This window comes from Rhincodon typus, chromosome 3 (genome assembly GCF_021869965.1).
Source record: "Rhincodon typus isolate 14 chromosome 3, sRhiTyp1.1, whole genome shotgun sequence".
In the NCBI taxonomy this organism is placed as follows: Eukaryota; Metazoa; Chordata; class Chondrichthyes; order Orectolobiformes; family Rhincodontidae; genus Rhincodon; species Rhincodon typus.
In genome coordinates, this window is record NC_063334.1 from 51,976,854 (window position 1) to 51,998,008 (window position 21,155).

A 21,155-nucleotide genomic window follows, 5' to 3' on the forward strand; every position below is an offset into this window, starting at 1 on the left:
TGTGTGTGTGTGTGTGTGTGTGTGTGTGTGTGTGTGTGTGTGTGTGTTTGTATCTCACTAAGGCTCCATAGCCAGCACTTTCCAAAGCCATGATCACTAACATCTTGAAGGACTAGGTAGCTGATACATGGAAACTCCACCATCTGCAAGATCCCCCAAGCCACTTGCCATCCTGACTTAGAAATACATTGCTATTCCTTCAGTGTTGCTGGGTCAAAATCTTGGACTCCCTCCCTGATGGCTTTGTGGGTATAAAGACAGCACAAGCTGCAGTGGATCAAGAAGGCAGCTCACCACCATCTCCTCAAGGGCAACTAGGCATGGGTAGTAAATGCTGGCCCATTCAGTGATGCCCATACCCCATGAGTAAACAAAATAAACCCACCATATCAGTAATAGCACTTCACTTGACAGATGAACAGTAGTACTTTTACATAATGGTGTGGGGTGTTAGAATTCATCTTGTTAGCATATATTTTCATTAATTCATGGGGCTAAAAATTGGAAAAAGGTATTGTAAATTTACTGTATGTACACTTAGTTGCCAGATGCATTGATTTTGTTTTAAATATGAGGGTCAGGAACGAAACAGGCTTCAGTGCCCCAGAGCATTTTGGCTCAAAGAAAGTGATCTAAGACTCAGGATTGTTTTGAAAGGCAAGTAACCTTTTCCTATTGTTAGAGGTTATTGCCATTGGGTAGAAGATACAAAAGTTTGAAAACGTGCAACAATAGATTCAAGATAAAAACCAAAAGAACTGCAGATTCTGTAAATCAGAGACAAAAACAGAAATTGCTGGAAAAGCTCAGCAGGTTTGCAGCATCTGTGAAGAGAAATCAGAGTTAACGTTTTGGGTCGCCAGATCTGAAATGTTAACTTTGATTTCTCTTCACAGGTGCTGCATCTCAGTACACGTGATAATAATCAAATCAAATATTCTCTTTGCACGAGGCAATCAAGGAATAGTATTTATTAAGCATGCATTAGCTAAAAATAGAATTAGCTTTTGGCCAGCTCAGGGATAGCACTTGTCAGGAAGCTTGCTAAACAAACAACTTCCAATTTGCAATGTCTACCACTTATAAAATCAGGAATAGAAGATACACAGGCACACCCCTATCTGCAAGTTGCACACCATTTTGACAAGGAAACCTATTAAAGTTCCTTAGTTGGGGCTGTGTCAAAAGCCTGGAATTTTCTGCCTAATAATATTGTAGCAAGAACTTTCCACACAGACTACAAGTGTTCAAGAAGTTGGCTCAGTGTAGTTAAGTATGGGTAATGAAGGTTGATTTTGCCAGAGTCATCCACATCCATTGATAAAGAAAAGGACATGAATTAGTGCTGGTAAGCAGACACGTAGACAAGATGCACATGAACCATGCTATGGTTGTGAGACTGATGGCAGCAGGCAAGGGTCCAATCATAGTACGTAATCCCTGATGCAGAAAATAACTAGTGCAACAGAAGGAATGGGTTAGATACAAGACTGGATACATCATGCATGCTTATTACCAGTGGTTATCTAAATATGGAGCTCCAACACCAACATAAAATTGAAGATAGAAATAACATAATAGTCTAAAAGAGTGTGATTGGGACGAAACAGTGCACAAGAGAAATTTGGGGTATAATCACTTAATGCTGACTACCAAACTTGAAGCCTTATTCACAAACAATTCTGTAGGACATCACTCATATTTTCAGAAGAAATGTTAATTGATGCAACCCGAGTTCCAAAACTTGCTAGTAAAGAAACCTGAGCCTCAGTTTTGGACAGAGCAGTCAGTAAAAACACAAAACCATGTCGTCCACATATCAAATAAAGGAACAAGCAAGCTCACTGTTGTGGGAGTGAAAGAATTTCAGCAGCTTGTGAACCTGAGGAAGCATGTTAAAGGGGAGAGCTGGATAGAGCACCAGTGGGAAGTATTGCCAGAACTCCTCCCAGTAACTTCTACAACACTTGGCCAGGATGAATTTAGCACTGCAGTCTGAAAATGCCAATGGACTCGATTTTGCATAGGCAAAAAAAAAATTATTCAGGTCACAGCAGTCTGTTTTTGTCACCAATGAGTACTAGATTCTAGAATTTTCAATTTACAAATCATAGTCAAATCTTGCACACAGGCATACAAAAATAAAGATTATGCAGGGAAGGAAGACACTTCAAAGCAATCTTGTTTGAAAGTAATACAGGGATGCAGAAGACAATGGTCAGTCTGCAGCCCCTTTTGAATGACACTTAGGATATTATGTGACCTATGACAGAGTTTCAGGACTAGAATAATCTCCAGTGTCAATGATGATGGAGACTATAAATTTCTAACATGGGATCAGAATGTACCTTATGCTCGGTACAAGCTCATTGTTTACCTAACGGAATCAAATCGACACCAGTAAATCTGAGTTTAGGAAACTGTAGTCAAGCTTTTAGTGCTGGATGCAATTATATTCAGTAGGGCTTAGATCAGCTCTAAATTTTAGAAGAACCACATTTATGATAAATTGAAGATAGGTGACCCCAAGCTGCTCTTTACCTTTGTGTCTCGAAGAGAATTTGAACTTTCAGCTCTCATCCAGTGTAAACTTTCAGGAATCTTCAAACCCTACAAATGCAATTCCTCACTGACTTGTGGGAATTTCCAGCCCAAACTGGAAAGAAACAACTATGAAGATGCCAATTGTTACAAGTGCCTACGACAGTCTCAGATGGGAGCCCAGTGCAAAAAGCAGAAGGAGCATTTGAAAGCCCACCATACCACCTACCCGCTTCAGCAAACACCACCTGCCTTAACTGTGACAGGGCTATTTGGTCATTGACATCTACAACACTGGAATGGAAGAAAGTCATCCTTGGGTAAAGAGGACTGCCCAAGAAAAAACGCTGTTTCGAGAGTTTGCTGTTCACAACTTAGCTGCTGCATCCTGAACCACAATTACAACACATTCAAAGCACATCATTAACTGCAAATTACCAAAGAACATTGGAGTTTGTGAAAGGTGCTATATAAATCAAGCATTTTTGAATAGAGAACCTGTGTGTCTGCCTTTTTGCAAGATGTTACAAATCTCTCCAGCATCAGCTTGAAGGAGCAAGATGCATAGAAGTTCACATCCATGTTCACCTTTACAACAACTGGCAATGCTGTTCTTGTCCTGCTGAGAATGATGACTGTAGCAGAAAGCAGATTCAAGCAGAAAGCAGATTCAGTGATGACACTATGAAGCACAAATGCCTCACATTCTTCCTTCCTGGTAGAAGAACTCATCAAGAACAGATATAGCTGCTGAATGAACATCCTTCTGCTTCCTCTTCTTGCAGTTTGTCCTGCTGTGTGTGAGCTCTACTCATACTCAGTCATTGTCAATTTCAAGGAAAATGTATTCTAGTGCACCCTTATCTTGGAGTGACTTATTTTGTAGAAGCTTTGAAATCTTTGAAACAAAGTAATCAGGCCACACTGTCATGTTGTTCCCAACAAATATTAGAAGGTAGCACAACAAACCGTTGCAGTCCACTGTGGGTTAGGAAGGGAATTCCAGAAATAGTGATAGTAAAGAAACAATGATATATTTCCGAGTTATGAAGGTGTGAGACTTGAAGGGGAACTTGCAGGTGATGGTGTTTCCGTACATCTGGTTCCCTTGCCACCTGAGCAACAGAGCTTGCATGTCCAGAAGGTGCTATTGAATATACCTTGGTAAGCAACTGCAGTGTATCTAGTAGATGGCACACACTGCTGCCACTGTGCATTAGAGGTGAAGGGAGTGAATGTTGAAGATGGTGTTATGGACACCATGTTGGACCCCTCAGGGGTTAATATTTGAGAGGATTGACTTTTCATCAGAATGGTTTCACGAAATGTCATCAAACTGAAACACAAACTCTTCTTTCTCTCTCTACAGATTTTATTTGCCCTACTAAATATTTTTAGCATTTCCTGTTTTTATTTCAGATTTCCAGCATCTGGAGTATTCTACCTTTCTAAAAAAAATGGAACACTTCTATATGAATTCCAACCAGTGATCTCAAATTTTATTCTGTACAGTTGTGAAAAATAATCTGATTTAGAACATCAGAAAATCATATTTCAGTATGGTTACCCACCTTGGTTGAGAGAGAGAAGAGGAGAACTTTTTCCTGGCTCCTTCTACAGTGGTTCAAAAGCTGTTGAAGAACCTGAAAGCAGAGATGGAGATACTAATATTTCAACCTCTGGTTACTGGATGTATAGATCACAATAGGCACTTCTAAAAAATTCTTTCATGGTGATGTGGCCATCACTGGCAAAGGCACATCCCTAACTGCCCCAGAGAAAATGGTGTTTAGCTCTCCACTTAACTGCTGCAGTCTATGTGATGTAGACGGCATCCACATTTAAGGGAGTTCCAGGTTTTTGCCTCGTGAAAGTGAAGGAATTTCAGTGTAGCTCCAAGTCAAATGTATCTTAGAGGTAACATATTAGGCCAGTAATCCAGAGATTGGGATCAATGCTCTGGAGACAAATGTTTAAATTACCCCACAGCAGCTAGTGGAATTTAAATTCAATGAAATTGTAAATCTGAAAGAAAACACAGTTTCAGTGGTTAGTAATGCTGCCTCACAGCGCCAGGTACTCAGGTTCGATTCCAGCCTCAGGCAACTGTCTGTGTGGAGCTTGGACGTTCTCCCAGTGTCTGCGTGAGTTTCTGTCAGGTGCTCTGGTTTTCTCCCACAGTCCAAAATGTGCAGGTTAGGTGGATTGGCCATGATGAAATTGTCGGTAGTGTTCACGGATTTGTAGGCTTGGTAGATTAGCCAGGATAGACATGGGGTTATGGGATACAGTAGGGGGCTGGGTCTGAGTGGGATGCTCTTCAGCAGATCTGTGCAGGTGTGATAGGCCAAATGGCCTCCTTCCACACCGTAGGGATTCTATGATTCTGAAAGTGACTGTGAAATTACTGGATTCTTGTAAATGCACATCCAGTTCAATAATGTCCAGAAAGTTTTTGTCTCTACTCTCTACGCCTTATGCGTAACTCCAGACCCAGCACAATATGGTTGACTTGCTCATGGGATATGGGCATTGCTGGCTAGGTAAGCATTTATTGTCTAACCATAGCCGAACTTGAGAAAGTGATGGCATGTTCCCTTCTACAACCGCAGTCCTTGGACTGTAGAGATCCCACAGTGGTTTTAGGAAGGAAACTCCAGGAATTTGATCCAATGACAATGAAGGAATGCCAATGTAGTGCCAAGTCAAGATGATGTGTGGCTTTGGGGGGGGAATTTCCAGATGGCGGTGTTTCCATGGGTCTGCTGCCCTTGATCTTCAAGGTGGTAGAGGTTGCAATTTTGAAAGGTTTCTGTCAGAGGAGGCTGGGTGAGTTGCAGCAGTGCACCTTGTATATAGTAAATACAGTTGCCACTGTGCGTTAGGGGTGAAGGGAGTGAATATTAAAGATGCTGAATGGGATGCCAATCAGGAAGACTGCTTGGTCCTAGACAGAATCAAACTTATTCTGTGTTGTTGGAGCTGCAGTCATCCACGCAAGTGCATAGCAGTCCATCACACTCCTGATTTGTGTCTTGTAGATCGTGGACACATTTTGGGGGGGTCAGGAATGAGTTACTCGTTGTAGAATTCCCAGCTTCCAACCAGTTCTTGTAACCACAGTATTTATGTGATTGATCCAGTTCAGTTTCTAATCAATGCTCACTAACCCCTGCACGTTGATAAGATCACCCTCTGAAATTGCCTAGCATGCCACTCAGTTATGTCAAACTGCACAGAGGAGACACTGTGCTAATATTCCTATCAGTTGCATGCTTGCTGGAACAAGCTGGGCTGCAAAAAAAAACAAAAAAAACACCATTTGTATTTCAGTCACAGCTCTAGTCCTCTTGATAGCAGAGCAGTGTGCATCTGAACAGGCCTCAAGTCATCACGCCAAACTCATTAGGAAAATTTTTGGAACTCTTATATCAACCCCAGTTTAACGGTTAGTCAACTCCTCAAATATCACCCTTTCCATTTAAAGGAGCAACATGCAGAGAAGTAACTTATTAACAACCACTTTCAACTCATCAGTCACAAAGATCTTAAAACATGGAAAATCATATTCTAATCAAGCAGAGTCAGCATGGCTCCATAAAAGGGAAATCGTGTCTGACTACAGTTTTCCGAGGAAGTCTCAATCAGAGTGGATAGAGAGGAACTAGTAGGTGTGTTGAATTTGGACTTCCAGAAGGCGTTCAACAAAGTACCTCACAAAAGTCATAAGGTAAGAGGCCACGGTGTTGGAGGAAGTACATTGGTGTAGATAGAGAATTGACTAATGGGCAGGAAACAGCAAGTGGAGACAAGGAGTTTTTTCCAGTTTGGCAACCTGCAACCAGTGGAGTTCCACAGGGATCACTGCTGGAATCATAACTTTTTTTTATTCACTTGTGGGATATGGGTGTCGCTAGCTGGCCAGCATTTATTGCCTATCCCTATTCGTCCTTGAGTAAGCTGCTTTCTTTTACTACGGCAATCCATGTTCACAACTTATTTTAATGTCTTGAAGTTAGGAAGTGAATGTACTGTCGCCAGATCTGCAGACAGCACAGAAGTAGGTGAAAAGGCAAGTTTCAAAGAGGATACAAACAGATTACAGAAAGATATTGATGGATTAAGTAAGTTGGCAAAAAGTTAGCAAATGCAGTATAATGTGGGAAAATGTGAAGTTGTTCATTTTGGAAAGGAGAACAAAAGAACAGTATTATTTAAATGAAGAAAAATTGCAGAAGGCTGCAACTCAAAAGGGACTTGGGCATACTTGTGCATGAAACACAGGTAATCAGGAAAGGTAATCAGGAAAGGTAATGGAATGGTGACCCTTATTTCGAGAGGGGTGGAGTATAACAGTAGGGAAGTCACACTACAACATACAAGGTGTTGCTGAGACCACGTCTGGAGTAGGGACACCAGTTTTGGTCGTCTTATTTAAGGAAAGATATTGTTTCATTGGAAGCAGTACAGAGATATTCACTGGGATGATCCCTGGTTTGGATAAATTGTATTATGAGCAAAGGCTAAACAGGTTGAGACTCTACTCACTGGAGTTTAGAAGAATGAGAGGTGATCTCATTGAAACATACAGGAATCCTCTCAAGGTTTTGACAGGGTAAATGCTGAGAGGATGCTTCCCCTCATGGGAGTATCTAAGACCAGACAGCATAATCTCAGAATAGTGGGCTGCCAATTTAAGTTTGAGATAAGAAGGAATTTCTTCTCTCAGAAGGTAGTGAGTCTTGAACTCCTTGTCACAAACAGCTATGGAGGCAGGGTCCTTGTGTATATTTAAGGTTGAGGTAGACATCCTTGATCAAGGTTTTGGGGAAAAGGCGGGAAAATGAAAGTGAGTAATGTCAGATGAGCCACGTTCCTACTGAATGCAGAGTAGGCTTGGGGGACCCAATCACTTACTCCTACTCCTATTTCTTGTTATGGTCTTATGGTCTATGAAACCCTTTCTGGGCATGAATTGAACATCTCTAACTCCGGATTTCACGAGCATTATGGAGAAAAGCTTGGAAAGAAAATATCCTCGCAAATAAACGCACCATCTCCAACCCAACATCTTAACAACTAAACTTCAATCTTCCCAAGAATGTATAGACAAGCCTCAAAGGAATATCGGCTGGACATGGCTGATATGGTCACTTGATGTACAACAAGCACAATAAAACCTCACCTGGCTGATTGCAGAAACCCTGACCAAACTATGGGATACATAAGAACATCTGGTTTAAGGGTGGCATTCCAAAGTTATCATTGCTCTCCACCATCGAATTAGACTTTGGGGTACTTAATATTGAAACTGTGCTCCCAAAGCTACATAAAAGCAGATTCCTAACCTTTCTACATTAATTGAGGATAGTGGAAATTCAAAAGTTGGCATGAAGTTTAAGAAATAAATATCTTCACTTAAGACACCACAGATATGTGTGATTTAACTATATGGTTGCACCTTTGGTAGAACTGAAGCTATTACTGCCCACCTATGGAAGTATCTCTGAAGGGTGATAGCCAATCTTATTAAGTAAGTTTGTCATACTTTGGTGGAAGGATGCTGAAGACAATGGCTCCTTGAAAAGTGCTGCTGAAATGTTCTCTGCCATCCCTTTGTATTTGAAAAAGCATTATTTATGGAGCAATGATATTATTGTCAAAATGGTTTCAATAGTATGAAATTCTAATTTAATCAGGTATTATTTCATTTTGTTTATATCACCATTTAATCTACTTGTTTCACTCCAATTTAGTACTTTATTCTAAATCATGACATGTATCAAGAATTCACGTCACTTGTACTCCCCTAAATGTTACCTTCAAAACTTGGTGCCTGAACAATTCAACCTGCTCGGATTCATCGTTTCATCTGATGCTTAGCTTAATACTTCAGCAACTATTCGTTTGTAATGTCAATTACACCGGACAAAAATCTTAACATCATAAAATCAGCGGTACAAACAATTGATAAATGTACAAAAGAAGTTGAATATCAGACTTGCTGTTCTTGATGCATCACTATCATCATGGAGAAGGTTCAAATTGTTCAAGGCGACTCCATGACAAATTTGGTACAAAATCTAATGCAACGCTTTTGTGCTTAACTGCTTCAACTCCCTGCTCTATTTTGCCATAGATTATGATGGAGAAATGTATCTCTGTACTGAATCAAAGAGGAAATTCTAAGGATTGTAAGAAACCACATTGGTGAAAAGACAAATATTCTACTGACCACAGAATGGGCAAAGGATTGAAGTGGGCAAGTGTGGAAGATGCAAGTGAGAATGTGTCATAACACCATCAATGCTGGACGCCTGCAGCCACAACCACAAGTAAGAGTTTTCATGAGAAATTTCAATTAGAAGTGTTTAGATAGGGAGTTTAAATTATAAGTGTCAAAATAATAATGTGACCAAACTTCGGCTCAGCGCAGGTTTAATTTTACACCACTGTCCAATATGTCGGCAAGCAAGGGCTTAGTAAAGCTGAGCACCATGGGCACAAGCCTGCCACCTACCCACCCAGCTATGCCTGCCTTGCCACAATTTTACCACCGATGATGGAGGTGGTGGGAGGCCCATGAGTCCTGGGACAAAGTGAGGTCTTTGAGTGACCAATTAATGGCTATTTGAGGGCTTCGTCCCATTTATGCTGGGATTTAACAAAGTATTTAACTCAACAGCATTCACTACATGGGCTGGTGGTAGGCAAAAGGGTACTTGCCGTTTAACAGGCTTCCTGGGCACATACTGTGACCCCCCCCTTTTGCAAGGTCTTTGGCCCTTCACATTTCCCCTTCCACCTTCACATTTCCCCTTCCACCACACTCACTGTCCTACGCACCCTGGCCTCCACCACACCCTGTGAGACTGACCCCAAGTAGGCATATCCCAAAGTCTTTTAAACAGAAGGTGTGTAATGTGTGTGTGCATGCGTGTTGTGTGTAGTGCACTGGGAAATCCAGCTCCATGACCTGTTCAAACAACTTTTAATCCTGACTTATTATATATTGTTGCTTGTACAAATGGTTCTATTGATACATTAGATTTGAACTTTTTTTGTCCAAACATCTTAGGAAATTTAGCAGATAGTTCTTCAGTGTTTACTTTCCTTTTGACAAGTTAATCCTTGCTTACTTTAATATGACAGATTGCCAAGCAGGTTTGCATTGCAAAATCATCACATTTAACTCCAAAATGGGAAACAGCAACTTCACAGGAAAAGAAAAAGAGGCAGGTTCAAAAGTGGAGTGTCCCAGCTCAATTGCAACTTCAGATTTCAGATGGAAAGGACGTAGCAAGTTCAGTAGTTCTCTCAAACCATGATCAGAAAAGAGCTAGTTGTAGTAGTTTTCCAGAGTAGAGGATGGTAGATAGCAGGGTTGCCCAAGGGTTTACGTTAGTACCACTTTTTTTAATGTACATAAATGACTTGGATAACAGAATACATAGTCAAATTTCAAAAGTTGTTAATGATAAAGTTAGCATAGTGGCAAATTATGAGGATAATATAAAACCACTGCAGCAGAATATAGATAGGCTAGCTGAATCAATAGCCAAGTGGTAGACAGCAATTAATTCAGAGAAGTGTGAGGAAATGCATTTTGGCAGAAGAAATACAGAGAGGCAACACAGACTTAGCCTCTGATTAGCCAGCAGCTTGTGATGACCAGGGTTGCCAACATTGAGGACTGTGATAGAGCAGGATCGGGGCAGCATGGTGGCTCAGCGGTTAGCACTGCTGCCTCATAGCACCAGGGACCTGGGTTCGGTTCCAACTTCAGGTGTGGGTTCCCTCCCACAGTGCAAAGATGTGCAAGTTAGGTGACTATACTAAATTGCCCAGTGTCCAGGGATGTGCAGGCTAGGCGGATTAGTCTTGGGAAATGTAGGATCAGGGTGGTGGGGTGGTGGGTCTGGGTGGGATGCTCTTCAGAGGGTCAATGTGCACTTGATGGGCCAAATGGCCTATTTCATAGTGTAGGGATTCTAAGATACTCACCCTTGCTTACCTGCCAGCGCTTAACCAGATTTCTTTTAATATATTTGTTCAAGTGATGTAGGCATTACTGGCTAAGCTAGAATTAATTAACAGCATTAACCCAGAGGGGCAGTTAAAAATCAACCACATATAGGTCACACCAGGTAAGGATTGCAGATTTCCTTAACAGTAAACCAGAAGAGTTTTTACAACAGTGGTTAAAGTATTGTCATTTGACCATCTTTCTGCCCCAGACTTTTTATTGAATTCAGATTTTTACCATCTGCCATGGTGGCATTCAAATAGATATCCCCAAGATATTAGCCTGGGATTCTGGATTGCTCATCCATTGACATAGATTGGTAGGTGATTGAATGAGTTATATCACCAGTGGAGTGGTGTATTAGTTGCCAGCTACATACACTCGGCCCCACACTTTACAAAAGGGAAATATCAACCCGTGGTGTCACATTTCACTGAGATCAGCTTTCAACCTCAAATTTATTACATCACTAAAGTCACCTATTTCCACTCTTAATATCACCTAACCTCATCCTTATCTCAGCTCATCTGTTACTGAAACCCTCATTCAAGCCTTTGTTATCTCTAGATTTAATTATTCCAATATACTCCTGTCTGGGGTGCAACATTCTAACTTCGAAAATTTAGCTGTAAGTCTTGACCTGTGCCAATCCCATTCCTATATCACCACTGTTCTGAGGAAGGGTCACCGGACCCGAAACGTTAACTCTGTTTTCTCCTCCACAGATGCTGCCAGACCTGCTGAGCTTTTCCAGCAACTTTGTTTTTGTTCCTATATCACCACTGTTCTCACTTACCTAAATTGCTTGATTAGCAGCTAATTTTGAAATTCACACGCTTGGTTTCAAATCCCTCTACAGCTTCACCCCTTCCTTTTGATGTAATCACCTCTAATCCATAGTTTAAAGAGTCCATTGTCCAGCCTTCATTTTGATTGAATGGGGATGGATAGCTTTATTATATTTTACAGCTGAATCCTTAATGCTTAGGTTGGTAATGACCCAGCTCAGTACAGATTTTCCACTCAAAGAATTTTAAGTAAATGATGGCTATATGGATGAGGAAATACACTGGAGTTGGTGTACGTGGACTTTCACAAGTTTTTGACAAGGAAAAATTTCAGGCTGCAGTAAATTAAAGGAAGAATATGTGGATTAATAATTGGTTTGATACAAGGAAATATAGCATAGGGTAAGGGCCATCAGAGGCTGCAACAGTCAAATTAAAGCAAAATACTACAGATGCTGGAAATCTGAAACAAACAGAAATTACTGGAGAAACTCAGGTCTGGTATGATTTCTTCACCAGACTTGAAGCGTTAACGGTTTTTGTCTCCACATGTGCAGCCACACCGGCTGAGTTTCTTCAGCATGTTTTATACTTGTTTCAGAAGTTGCAACAGGATAATTAATAAAATAGTAGAATGGACAAAATTAAGAAGATGGCATTCAATCTGCGTGATGACACAAAGACAGGTAGGAAAGCAAATTAAGTAGGCAGCATAAAGTCTTAATCTATCTTTAAGTGAGTGGGCAAGAATTCAACAGCTGAAATATAATGCAATGCTGTCTACTTCAGTGGGAAGAACGTAAAAAGCACTTTGCTATTTAAATAGAGATTGAAGAACGGTACAGAAGAGATATTGATGCCCTTGCACACGAATCATGCAAAGTTAGTCATGGAGGATTAGAAAGGGAGACAGAATATCGGCATCTAATGAAGGAGGATAGGGTGTAAAAGGAAGAGAAGTCCAACTGAACAGGTCATTGGTGACACTACATCTAGAGGTGAGTTTTGGTCTTCCAATTAAGGCAGGATATATTTGCATTGGAAACAGGTCAAGGCTCAGTAGCCGATTCTTTGAATAAAGGCATGAAAGGCTGAGTGGGTTGAGCATAGTTCACTGAAATTTAGAAGAATGAGAGATAATCTTAATGAAACATATAAAATTCTAAAGGAGCTAGATAGTGGAGATGCTGAGAGTACATTCCCCTTGAAAGGAAATCTTGATCGAGACAGCAGAGTTCAAAAATAACAGGCCTCTGATTTAAAACAGAAAGAAAGGTAGAATTTCCTCTCTGATAAGTCCGTTAGTCTTTGGAATTCTCTTCTTTGACAGTAGCGGAGACTGAGCCATTGAATGTACTCGAGGCTGAGTTAAACAAATCTTTTAACTAGAAGGGAATCATGGGATATTGACAGGAGGGTTCGGGAGGAATTAAAAGCACAACAAGATGGACATAGTCTTATCGAACAACAAAACAGGCTCGTACAGCTGCAATTTCTTATGATTCGTGAGGTGGTGCAACGTTCTTCTTTTATAAAAAAAACTCATTGAATAGAAAAAACAGATTTATACTCCACAAATTTAGTGTAGCGGGAGATAGTTTCAAAAACCATGCTGAACCAGATATCCTGATTTTTGTTATTTTTCTTCGAACCCAGCCTTTGAGAAGAGAATGACGACATTTAGGACTGCACTTATCTGTAGGGCTTACCTTGGAGACTGTATTTACTCATCAACTTTGAAAGTAAATGTGTGAAACATTAATGTATTCGAGAAGTAAAGGCCAAGTCTAGATACCTTGCCCATTTCTCCTCCTCTGCAATTATGTAGCTCGAAATATATTTTTTCCCAATTTACTACCTAGGTTTATGCAGAGCAGTAGTGCACCTAAACCTATTATTTTAATGAATCTTTTAACTCTAAATACCTGCAATACATTAACATTTGTTCAAAATTTGCAATAATTACAAAATAGTTGACTATTTTCAGTCTACTCAATTCATTTTCAGAACTGAATCTATGTATTTATCGGTTTCCTTTTAACCATGTACGAAAATTGAGTTCATTAAAAATACAAAAGCAGGGGAACAGCCATCTGAGTTTTGCCAAACTTTATGCATTTAACAAATGCACAGAAGCACATTTCTGGACAAATGCACAGAAGCACGTTTCTGGAAAGTCAGGTAAGCCAGTATATTAAAAAAAAAACTTGACTGAGCTCACACAGCAAATTTCTATGTGAACTTAGGGAGTATGTTGGGAATTCAATAAATTCATTCATTTAAAAAAAAATCAATAAATGCCTGCTGGAATTGGTCTGCATAGAGATCGTCTATCTAATTATTTCTAAACCAGAGGCTTTACTCAATATCTTCTTGGAACTCTCTTCTCTAAATAATCAGTCAGATGCCCAGGGGTGTTCCTGTGTTGCTCTGTTTACAGTAGGCCAGGCCTAACCCAGAATGTGTACAGATGTGGACCTGCTGATAATCTGATTCGCAAGATGTTCCGTGGTTTGGGGAAGCAAATAACTAGTGCCTTGTGTACAATGGCCAGACTGTTATTTTCAAGGGAAGCATGTCTACATTCTGGCAGTGACAGACTGAATGGACTATACAGAAGATGAAATGCACCAAAGGGAAATGAGGAATTTTTGCACCATGTCCACCGCTTTCATTCATTAATAAAATATTACAACTATTGATGTGCACTTCAATATTTAGAGAACTTTTTAAAATCAGCTAGGTTGAAATCAGCCTAGAAACATCAACTTAGCTGCAGATTCAAATTTACTGATTGAAAACAGTGACAAGCTTATATGCATTTAGACAAGCAGAACAATCAATAAAATACATGTCGTCACTAACTTAACATATAAATAAATTCCAGTCTGCTATAATAGAAACATAGATTACACACATGATTTAAAGCATTTGAAAATATTTGTTTAGCGATATATGTTCATCCTGTCCTAAGCAGGTCATCCACAGGTGTTCATTTGCAGACTGGCAGGCAAAAAGGTTGCAAAAACCACTTTGCCAAGTGAATGTCAACTCAGGGTCTCCACTGGTGGCTCAAATACAACATTTGATGTGATTCCAAGTGATACAACTCAAATTCTAAATCTGAACCTAAGACTGGCTGCCTCAAAACAAGCAGTCTGCCTCGGCTACAATGGAAGACTACGGGGAGGCTTTAATAGCAGGGAAAGGGTGGTCGTAAAAAGAATCTACAAGGCCTTGCAACCTATCCATTGATCCTATTGAAAAGTGATTGCTTAAGAATGCTGGAAAAGCATGACTGAGCTCAACTTTAAGTCTGCCCTTCCCTGAGCAGTCCTACACTTGACCAGGTAGCACATCACTCAGTGTCTATTTTTTGAAACGAAAGAGATGATCAATTGGAGAGATGAGCAGATTGTTGGTACCTTGAAATACTATACTTGCCACTTTTAGCACTTTCGAGAAGAGGGGGTAAATATTAGTGTGATTTGGGCCTCAATTCCACACCCAGGAGTGATTTTAACTTAGATGAAAACAAACCTTAAAAATAATTCTTGCTGCTCACCATCCTGTGCCCCCACCATCCAATTATACAAAATACTTAGGATTCTAACTCAAGAATTAATGTCGTGAAAATAAATTCTAAAAATGCCCTGATGTACTGCATTCTGAAATCCAGAGACAACAATTGATATACATTTATCTGAATGTGATGTAAAATATGTAAAACAATGACATCATTACTATTGGGCAGACCCAATCCATGTGTGTTTGGACCACTGTGAAATTCACCAGGTTGCTATTTTACCCCAAATTTGTTCTGTGCAACACCTAGAAGTGATATTACGCACCTCACAGATGGTAATGAGAGAATTAAGGACTGGTTTAGGACCAGTTTAGGAAACTGCAATGTATAAAGCAGACGCCACGCATTCTCTACTTAGGATTCTCTACTGTGGCCAAAGGTCCAACTTTCAAAGAATATTGAGGCAGAAGCGGAAAAAACAGTCAGGCTCCCTATTAGAGAGTCTTGCGATTTGTTCCTCCCATCTCGTTGCCTCTTACCTCACACCCCACCCCACCCCACAAACTCCACTCTCTTATTTACCTTCAGGTTGTCGTCACTATGGCCACTGGGAGTGCCCATGTAGTTTTAGAGACAGCAGGAGTGTACCTTTGGGTCTTGCAAAAATGCAGCATGCCATTAATGATCTGCATTCATGGCCATTGGCAATTTTGTGCAAAATAAGTTATTCTCCATTTCTTACATGCAGAGTGAAATGCTGGGGAAGAATTAACCCTTTAACCGCCATGGTGTTGTGTGGCACTATCACCGTGCTAAATGGGATAGACTTCAAACAGATCTAGCCAGCGAAGACTGGGCATCCATAAGACACTGTGGGCCATCAACAGCAGAATTGTACTCCAGCACAATCTGTAACCTCACGGCCTGGCATATCCCCCACTGAGCCGTTACCATCAAGCCAAGGGATCAACCCTGGTTTGATGGACAGTGCAGTAGCGCATGTCAGGAGCAGCACCAGGCATACCTGAAGTTGAGGGGTCAACCTGGTGAAGCCACCAAACAGGACTACTTGCATGCCAAACAGCATACGCAGCAAGTGACAGACAGAGCTAAGCAATCCCACAACCAATGGATCAGACCTAACCTCTGCAGTGCTATCACTTCCAGTCGTGAATGGTGGTGGACAATTAAAAAAACTCACTGGAGGAGGAGCCTCCACAAATATCCCCATCATCATTGATGGAAGAGCACAGCACATCAGTACATAAGATAAGGCTGAAGCTCTCGCAGCAAACTTCAGCCAGAAATGCCTAGTGGATAATCCATCTTGGCCTCCTCCAGTGGTCCTGAGCATTTTAGATACCAATCTTCAGCCAATTCGATTCACTCCACATGATATCAAGAAATGGTTGGAGACACTGGATACTACAAAGGCTACGGGCCCCGACAACATTCCAGCAATAGTACTGAACAGTTGTGCTCCAGAACTTGCCGCTCCCCTAGCCAAGCTGTTCCAGTACAGTTACAACACTGGCATCTACCCGACAATGTGGAAAATTGCCCAAATATGTTCTGTACACAAAAAGCAGGACAAATCTAACCTGGTCAATTACCGCCCCATCAGTCCACTCTCAATCATCAGTAAAGTGATGGAAGGTGTCTTCAACAGTGTTAACAAGCAGCATTTGCTCAGCAATAACCTGCTCAGTGGTGACCAGTTTGGGTGCCGCCAGGGCCACTCAGCTCCGGATCTCGTTACAGCCTTGGTCCAAGCAAGGACAAAAGAGCTGAATTCCAGAGGTGAGGTGAGAGTGACACCTCTTGACATCAAGGCTACATATGATCAAGTGTGGCATCAAGGAGCCCTAACAAAATTAGAATCAATGGTTATCGGGGGGGCAAACACTTTGGTGGTTGGAGTCATACCTGACACATAGGAAGATGGTTGTGGTTGTTGGACATCTGTCATCTCGCCTCCAGGACATTTCTGCAGGAATTCCTCAGGGTAATGTCCTCGGCCCAAACATCTTCAGGTGCTTCATCAATGACCTTCCCTTTATCATTACGCCAGAAGTGGGGATGTTCACCAATGATTGCACAATGTTCAGCACCATTCATGACTCCTCAGATACTGAAGCAGTCCACGTTCAAATACAACAAGATCTGGACAATATCCAGGCTTAGGCTGACAAGCGGCAAGCAACATTCACGTCACACAAATGCCAGGATATGACCATCACCAATAAGAGACAATCTAACCTTTGCCCCTTGGCATTCAACAGTGTTACCATCACTGAAAACCCCACAATCAACATCCTGGGGTTATCACTGACCAAAAACTCAACTGGACTCACCACATAAACACGGTGGCTACAACACCAGGTCAGAATCTAGGAACACTGTGGCGAGTAACTCACTTCCTGACTCCTCAAAGCCCGTTCACCATCTACAAGGCACAAGTCAGGAGTGTGATGGAATACTCACCACTTGCCTGGATGAATGCAGCCCCAACAACACTGAAGATGCTTGACACCTTCCGCACAAAGCAGCCTGCTTGATTGACACTACATCCACAAGAATTCACTCCCTCCACCACCGCAGCTCAGTAGCAACAGTGTGTACTATCTACTAGACGCACTGCAGAAATTCACTTGGGATCCTCACGCAGCACCTTCCAAATCCACGACCACTTCGATCTAGAAGGACAAGGGCAGCAAATATATGGGAACACCACCACCTTGAAGTTCCCCTCCAAGCCATTCAACATCCTGACTTGGAAACATATCGCCGTTCCATGACTGTTGCTGGATCAAAATCCTGGAATTCCCTCCCTAATATCATTGTGGGACAACCCACAGCAGGTGGACTGCAGTGGCTCAAGGCAGCAGCTCACCACCACCTTCTCAAGGGCAATTAAGGATGGGCAATAAATGCTGGCCAGCCAGCGATGCCCACATCCCACAAATGATAAAAAAAATTGTGGAGTCAGACCCAGGACAAAGCAATAATGTGCCTGTAACTAAAGACATTGACAGAATCTTTACTCAAGTTCCTTCAAGACAGCTCCTCCAATGGTTTTTGAATAATAGGAATACCTCTTTCTGTTGTCTACTTCCCTCTCACCCAACAGGATGCGCTCTCTCTCTCTCTCTCTCTCTGTCTATTTTCCTTTATGCTTCTGGAGACAGAGGAGTCATGTAAAGTGAAATTAGTGAGGCAGTACATTGGAAATGGAAATGAGCACAAAGGAAGAGGCTGGAATAGCACAAAGTTTGGACTGTACGTTATGGATTTGTTTAAACTGGATGTAGAAGTAGTACATATAGATTGAGTCCCATGATTTGATTGTCCCCTTTATAGTAGCAATGAGACTTGAGCCAGTCTCATTGTCACTGTAAAGGGGAGAACTAATTTATCTAAAATATATATATAGTACTCACATTAAGCTTGATAAGCACTTAGATTAGTAGGGGTGGAGGTTAGATAGATCTTAGGATTAGGGTAAAAATTCAGCACAACATTGTGGGTCGAAGGGCCTGTACTGTGCTGTACTGTTCTATGTTCTATAAGCACTCTTACTATCTCTTTGATCAACAATCTTTGCTGGCTCCCTATTCTCATGTCACAGATTCAAGATATTTTTGATTATTCCTCGGTCCACTTATCTCTGTAGACTCATACAGCTCTACATTTCTTTACACTCTGCCTTTTCTTCAACTTACAATCTCCTCTCCTTAATCCACTTTTAGTTCCACAGCCTCCAAGTTTTTCAAATCTATATCTGTCTTAGGATTCTCTGCTTTGCTATCATTCTGCTTCAAAAGCCAAATAAAGACCTATGCCTTTGGAGAAGAAGGTTTTGAAGTAATGATCAATGTCGCAATTTCTGGTTATTTTGTCACTATGAAGCACTCTCCCACCTATCCACCCCTCCCATCCCACTGACCTCTCCCCACCACTCCCTACATGCACTCTTCCATCATCCCACCCTCCCTCTCTCTATTTATTTCTGAGCTCCCTTCCCCCTCCTCATTTCTGAAGAAGGGTCCCAACCCGAAACGTCAACTTTCCTGCTCCTCTGATGCTGCCTGGCCTGCTGTGTTCTTCCAGTTCCATACTGTGTTATCTCTACATTTAGAGGTGTCACACAGGTGTAATTTGGTGTTACAATTGAGGATTATTAGGAATATTTGTAATTTCTTCAACAAATATTGTACCACTGGATCTATCTATGTAATATTTACCCTAAGTCTTACCTTCATTTTCCCACTGTATTTAGGATCAGAAATGGTGATAAAAGCAGCTTCTTTGCTCTGCTGTAAAAACTCTGGAAACTTGCAAAATACACGCTCACAGATTCTTCTGACAGTGGATGCCTCAAACAAAGACCATAATTGTAAATATTAATTAAATTGAGATCAAAATACTATTACACATCACAGAGCATTAATTCAAGTAAAGAATAGGAGAAGAAACATGTCCCATAAAGCCCATGCCTACTTTAACCTCCCGGAGATGGCAATAAATCACAGAAAAGTCTCCCAAGGTAGAATACATAAACTCATGCCGGCCTTCAGAAAACATGTAAATGAAATTCCCAGGCATTAATGTAACATTTTAACAAATAATATTCAGATTGGAGAGGGATTTTAAAGAGTCCGAGTCCCGTGTTCAATAACACAAATCAATCTCTTTTCGGAGCTCCTTTACCACATGTGGGAAAAGGCCAGAAACCACTTCAGATCTGGCTTTCAGCTAGTGCCCAGTTGCCCTCTTAAATATAGCTCACCTTGGAGGTCAGTGACACTGTACATTTCCCAATAACATACAGGATATTTATGCATACCACATTATAATGGTTACATGCAACACTGCCATCAGTGTTTGTCGCATCTCCTCTAACGTACACATCCAATGCTGTGAATACATCAATGACGAACAACTTCATGGTCCACCCTATCATCTCGTGATGTTTGCCAGACCCCCTATCATCTGTCCGTGGGCTCTTATGATTATTGACAACGTTCCAACACTGATTATTATGTCCCTTCCAAGACATTTGCCAGCTGCATCGCGTAATTGCTTATTACTAACTACTTTTCAAATTCGGATATGCAGTTCATATCCTTTGCTGATCTTAGCACAAAAGATTAAAAAGGATAGTTATAATATTTGAAATGTCAGGTCTAATATAAACTTACTTATAAAGTTATATATAGTTAAACCTAATACCATCATTCTATGACAAAGCTAACAATTTCAGGAGCAGTTTCCCTCTTATCAAACTTGCAAAGTGGCAGTTGTTTTCTCGAGGCCATACTGACACTGTTTCAAAATTGTTTTTGCTCCCCCCCAACTTACTACATTATTTGTCTCTCAGTATTCTTATGAGGTTATCTTGTTTATACCTCTCCGTTGTTCTAATCTTCCTGCTGACAAAGAAAGAAGTTTCTTCAAGGGCATCTCTGCATGCAAGGGTAACTGCCTTCCGAAATTTAAGTACCCAATATCTAATAAATTTACACATCTATTATTGTACAAATATGTGTCTACTCTAATACACAATTATAATTTTTAAAATGCCTCATCTCGGATAGGAAAAGTTTTCCCTTTCTATTTCATATAAAAATAGTAAGTCACAAATCAGATGGTTTTCATCCGAACTGCCTTAGCAGAGTCTTACTGTTTGCATTCTAGTCGCATCTTACTAAGACTCACAGGCATTTTATTGTGAAGGTCATGATTGTGCTATATGAAATGCTACATCAGCTACAATTTCCTTCAATTATGTCAGTTAAAAAGAAAACCTTTCATAGCCATTTTATCATATGCAGCCATGGGCAACCAGAACAATTCAAAATAATTAGTTTTTAAAGATAGTTTACACAGCTCAAGAGTATAGCAGTCGTCATGGTATAGAACAAGTACTTATTTTTATTCTCATACAATTCAGTCATATTCCAAATCAGTTCTAGATCTATTAAAAGGAATATGATAAGGAGCACAGAGAGACATTAGGTCAAACATGCTGATCAAGGAGCTCAGTTTAAAGAACATCTTAAAAGAAAGAAAATGAGGGAGAAAGGGTAAGCGATGTTGCGAGTGTAATTCAGAACTCAATGAACACAAGTGGAGCACAATTCTACCTTTATACATGAAGCAATGAAAATTATTACTTTGGGTATTTGAGTCACACTACAATTATCCAAAATTTCTGTAGCATTAAAAATGCTGCTAGCCTCTTTCCACTATTCCTGATCAGTTCATTTGCTTT

General features: G+C 40.8%; 1 protein-coding gene across 6 annotated transcripts in view; it reads right to left on the reverse strand.

Moving 5' to 3' along the window:
* The window catches only part of ercc6l2 (excision repair cross-complementation group 6-like 2), an 83,303-nt gene that overhangs the window by 33,515 nt on the left and 28,633 nt on the right, over positions 1 to 21,155 (reverse strand). For all 6 annotated transcript variants that reach the window (XM_020517126.2, XM_048595183.1, XM_048595184.1 and 3 more), the window contains 2 exons: positions 19,138 to 19,257; positions 4,113 to 4,184 (listed from right to left, as the gene is read on the reverse strand). In XM_020517126.2, the coding sequence (XP_020372715.1) occupies positions 4,113 to 4,184; positions 19,138 to 19,257 (192 nt within the window). The remainder of the gene's footprint in view (positions 1 to 4,112; positions 4,185 to 19,137; positions 19,258 to 21,155) is intronic.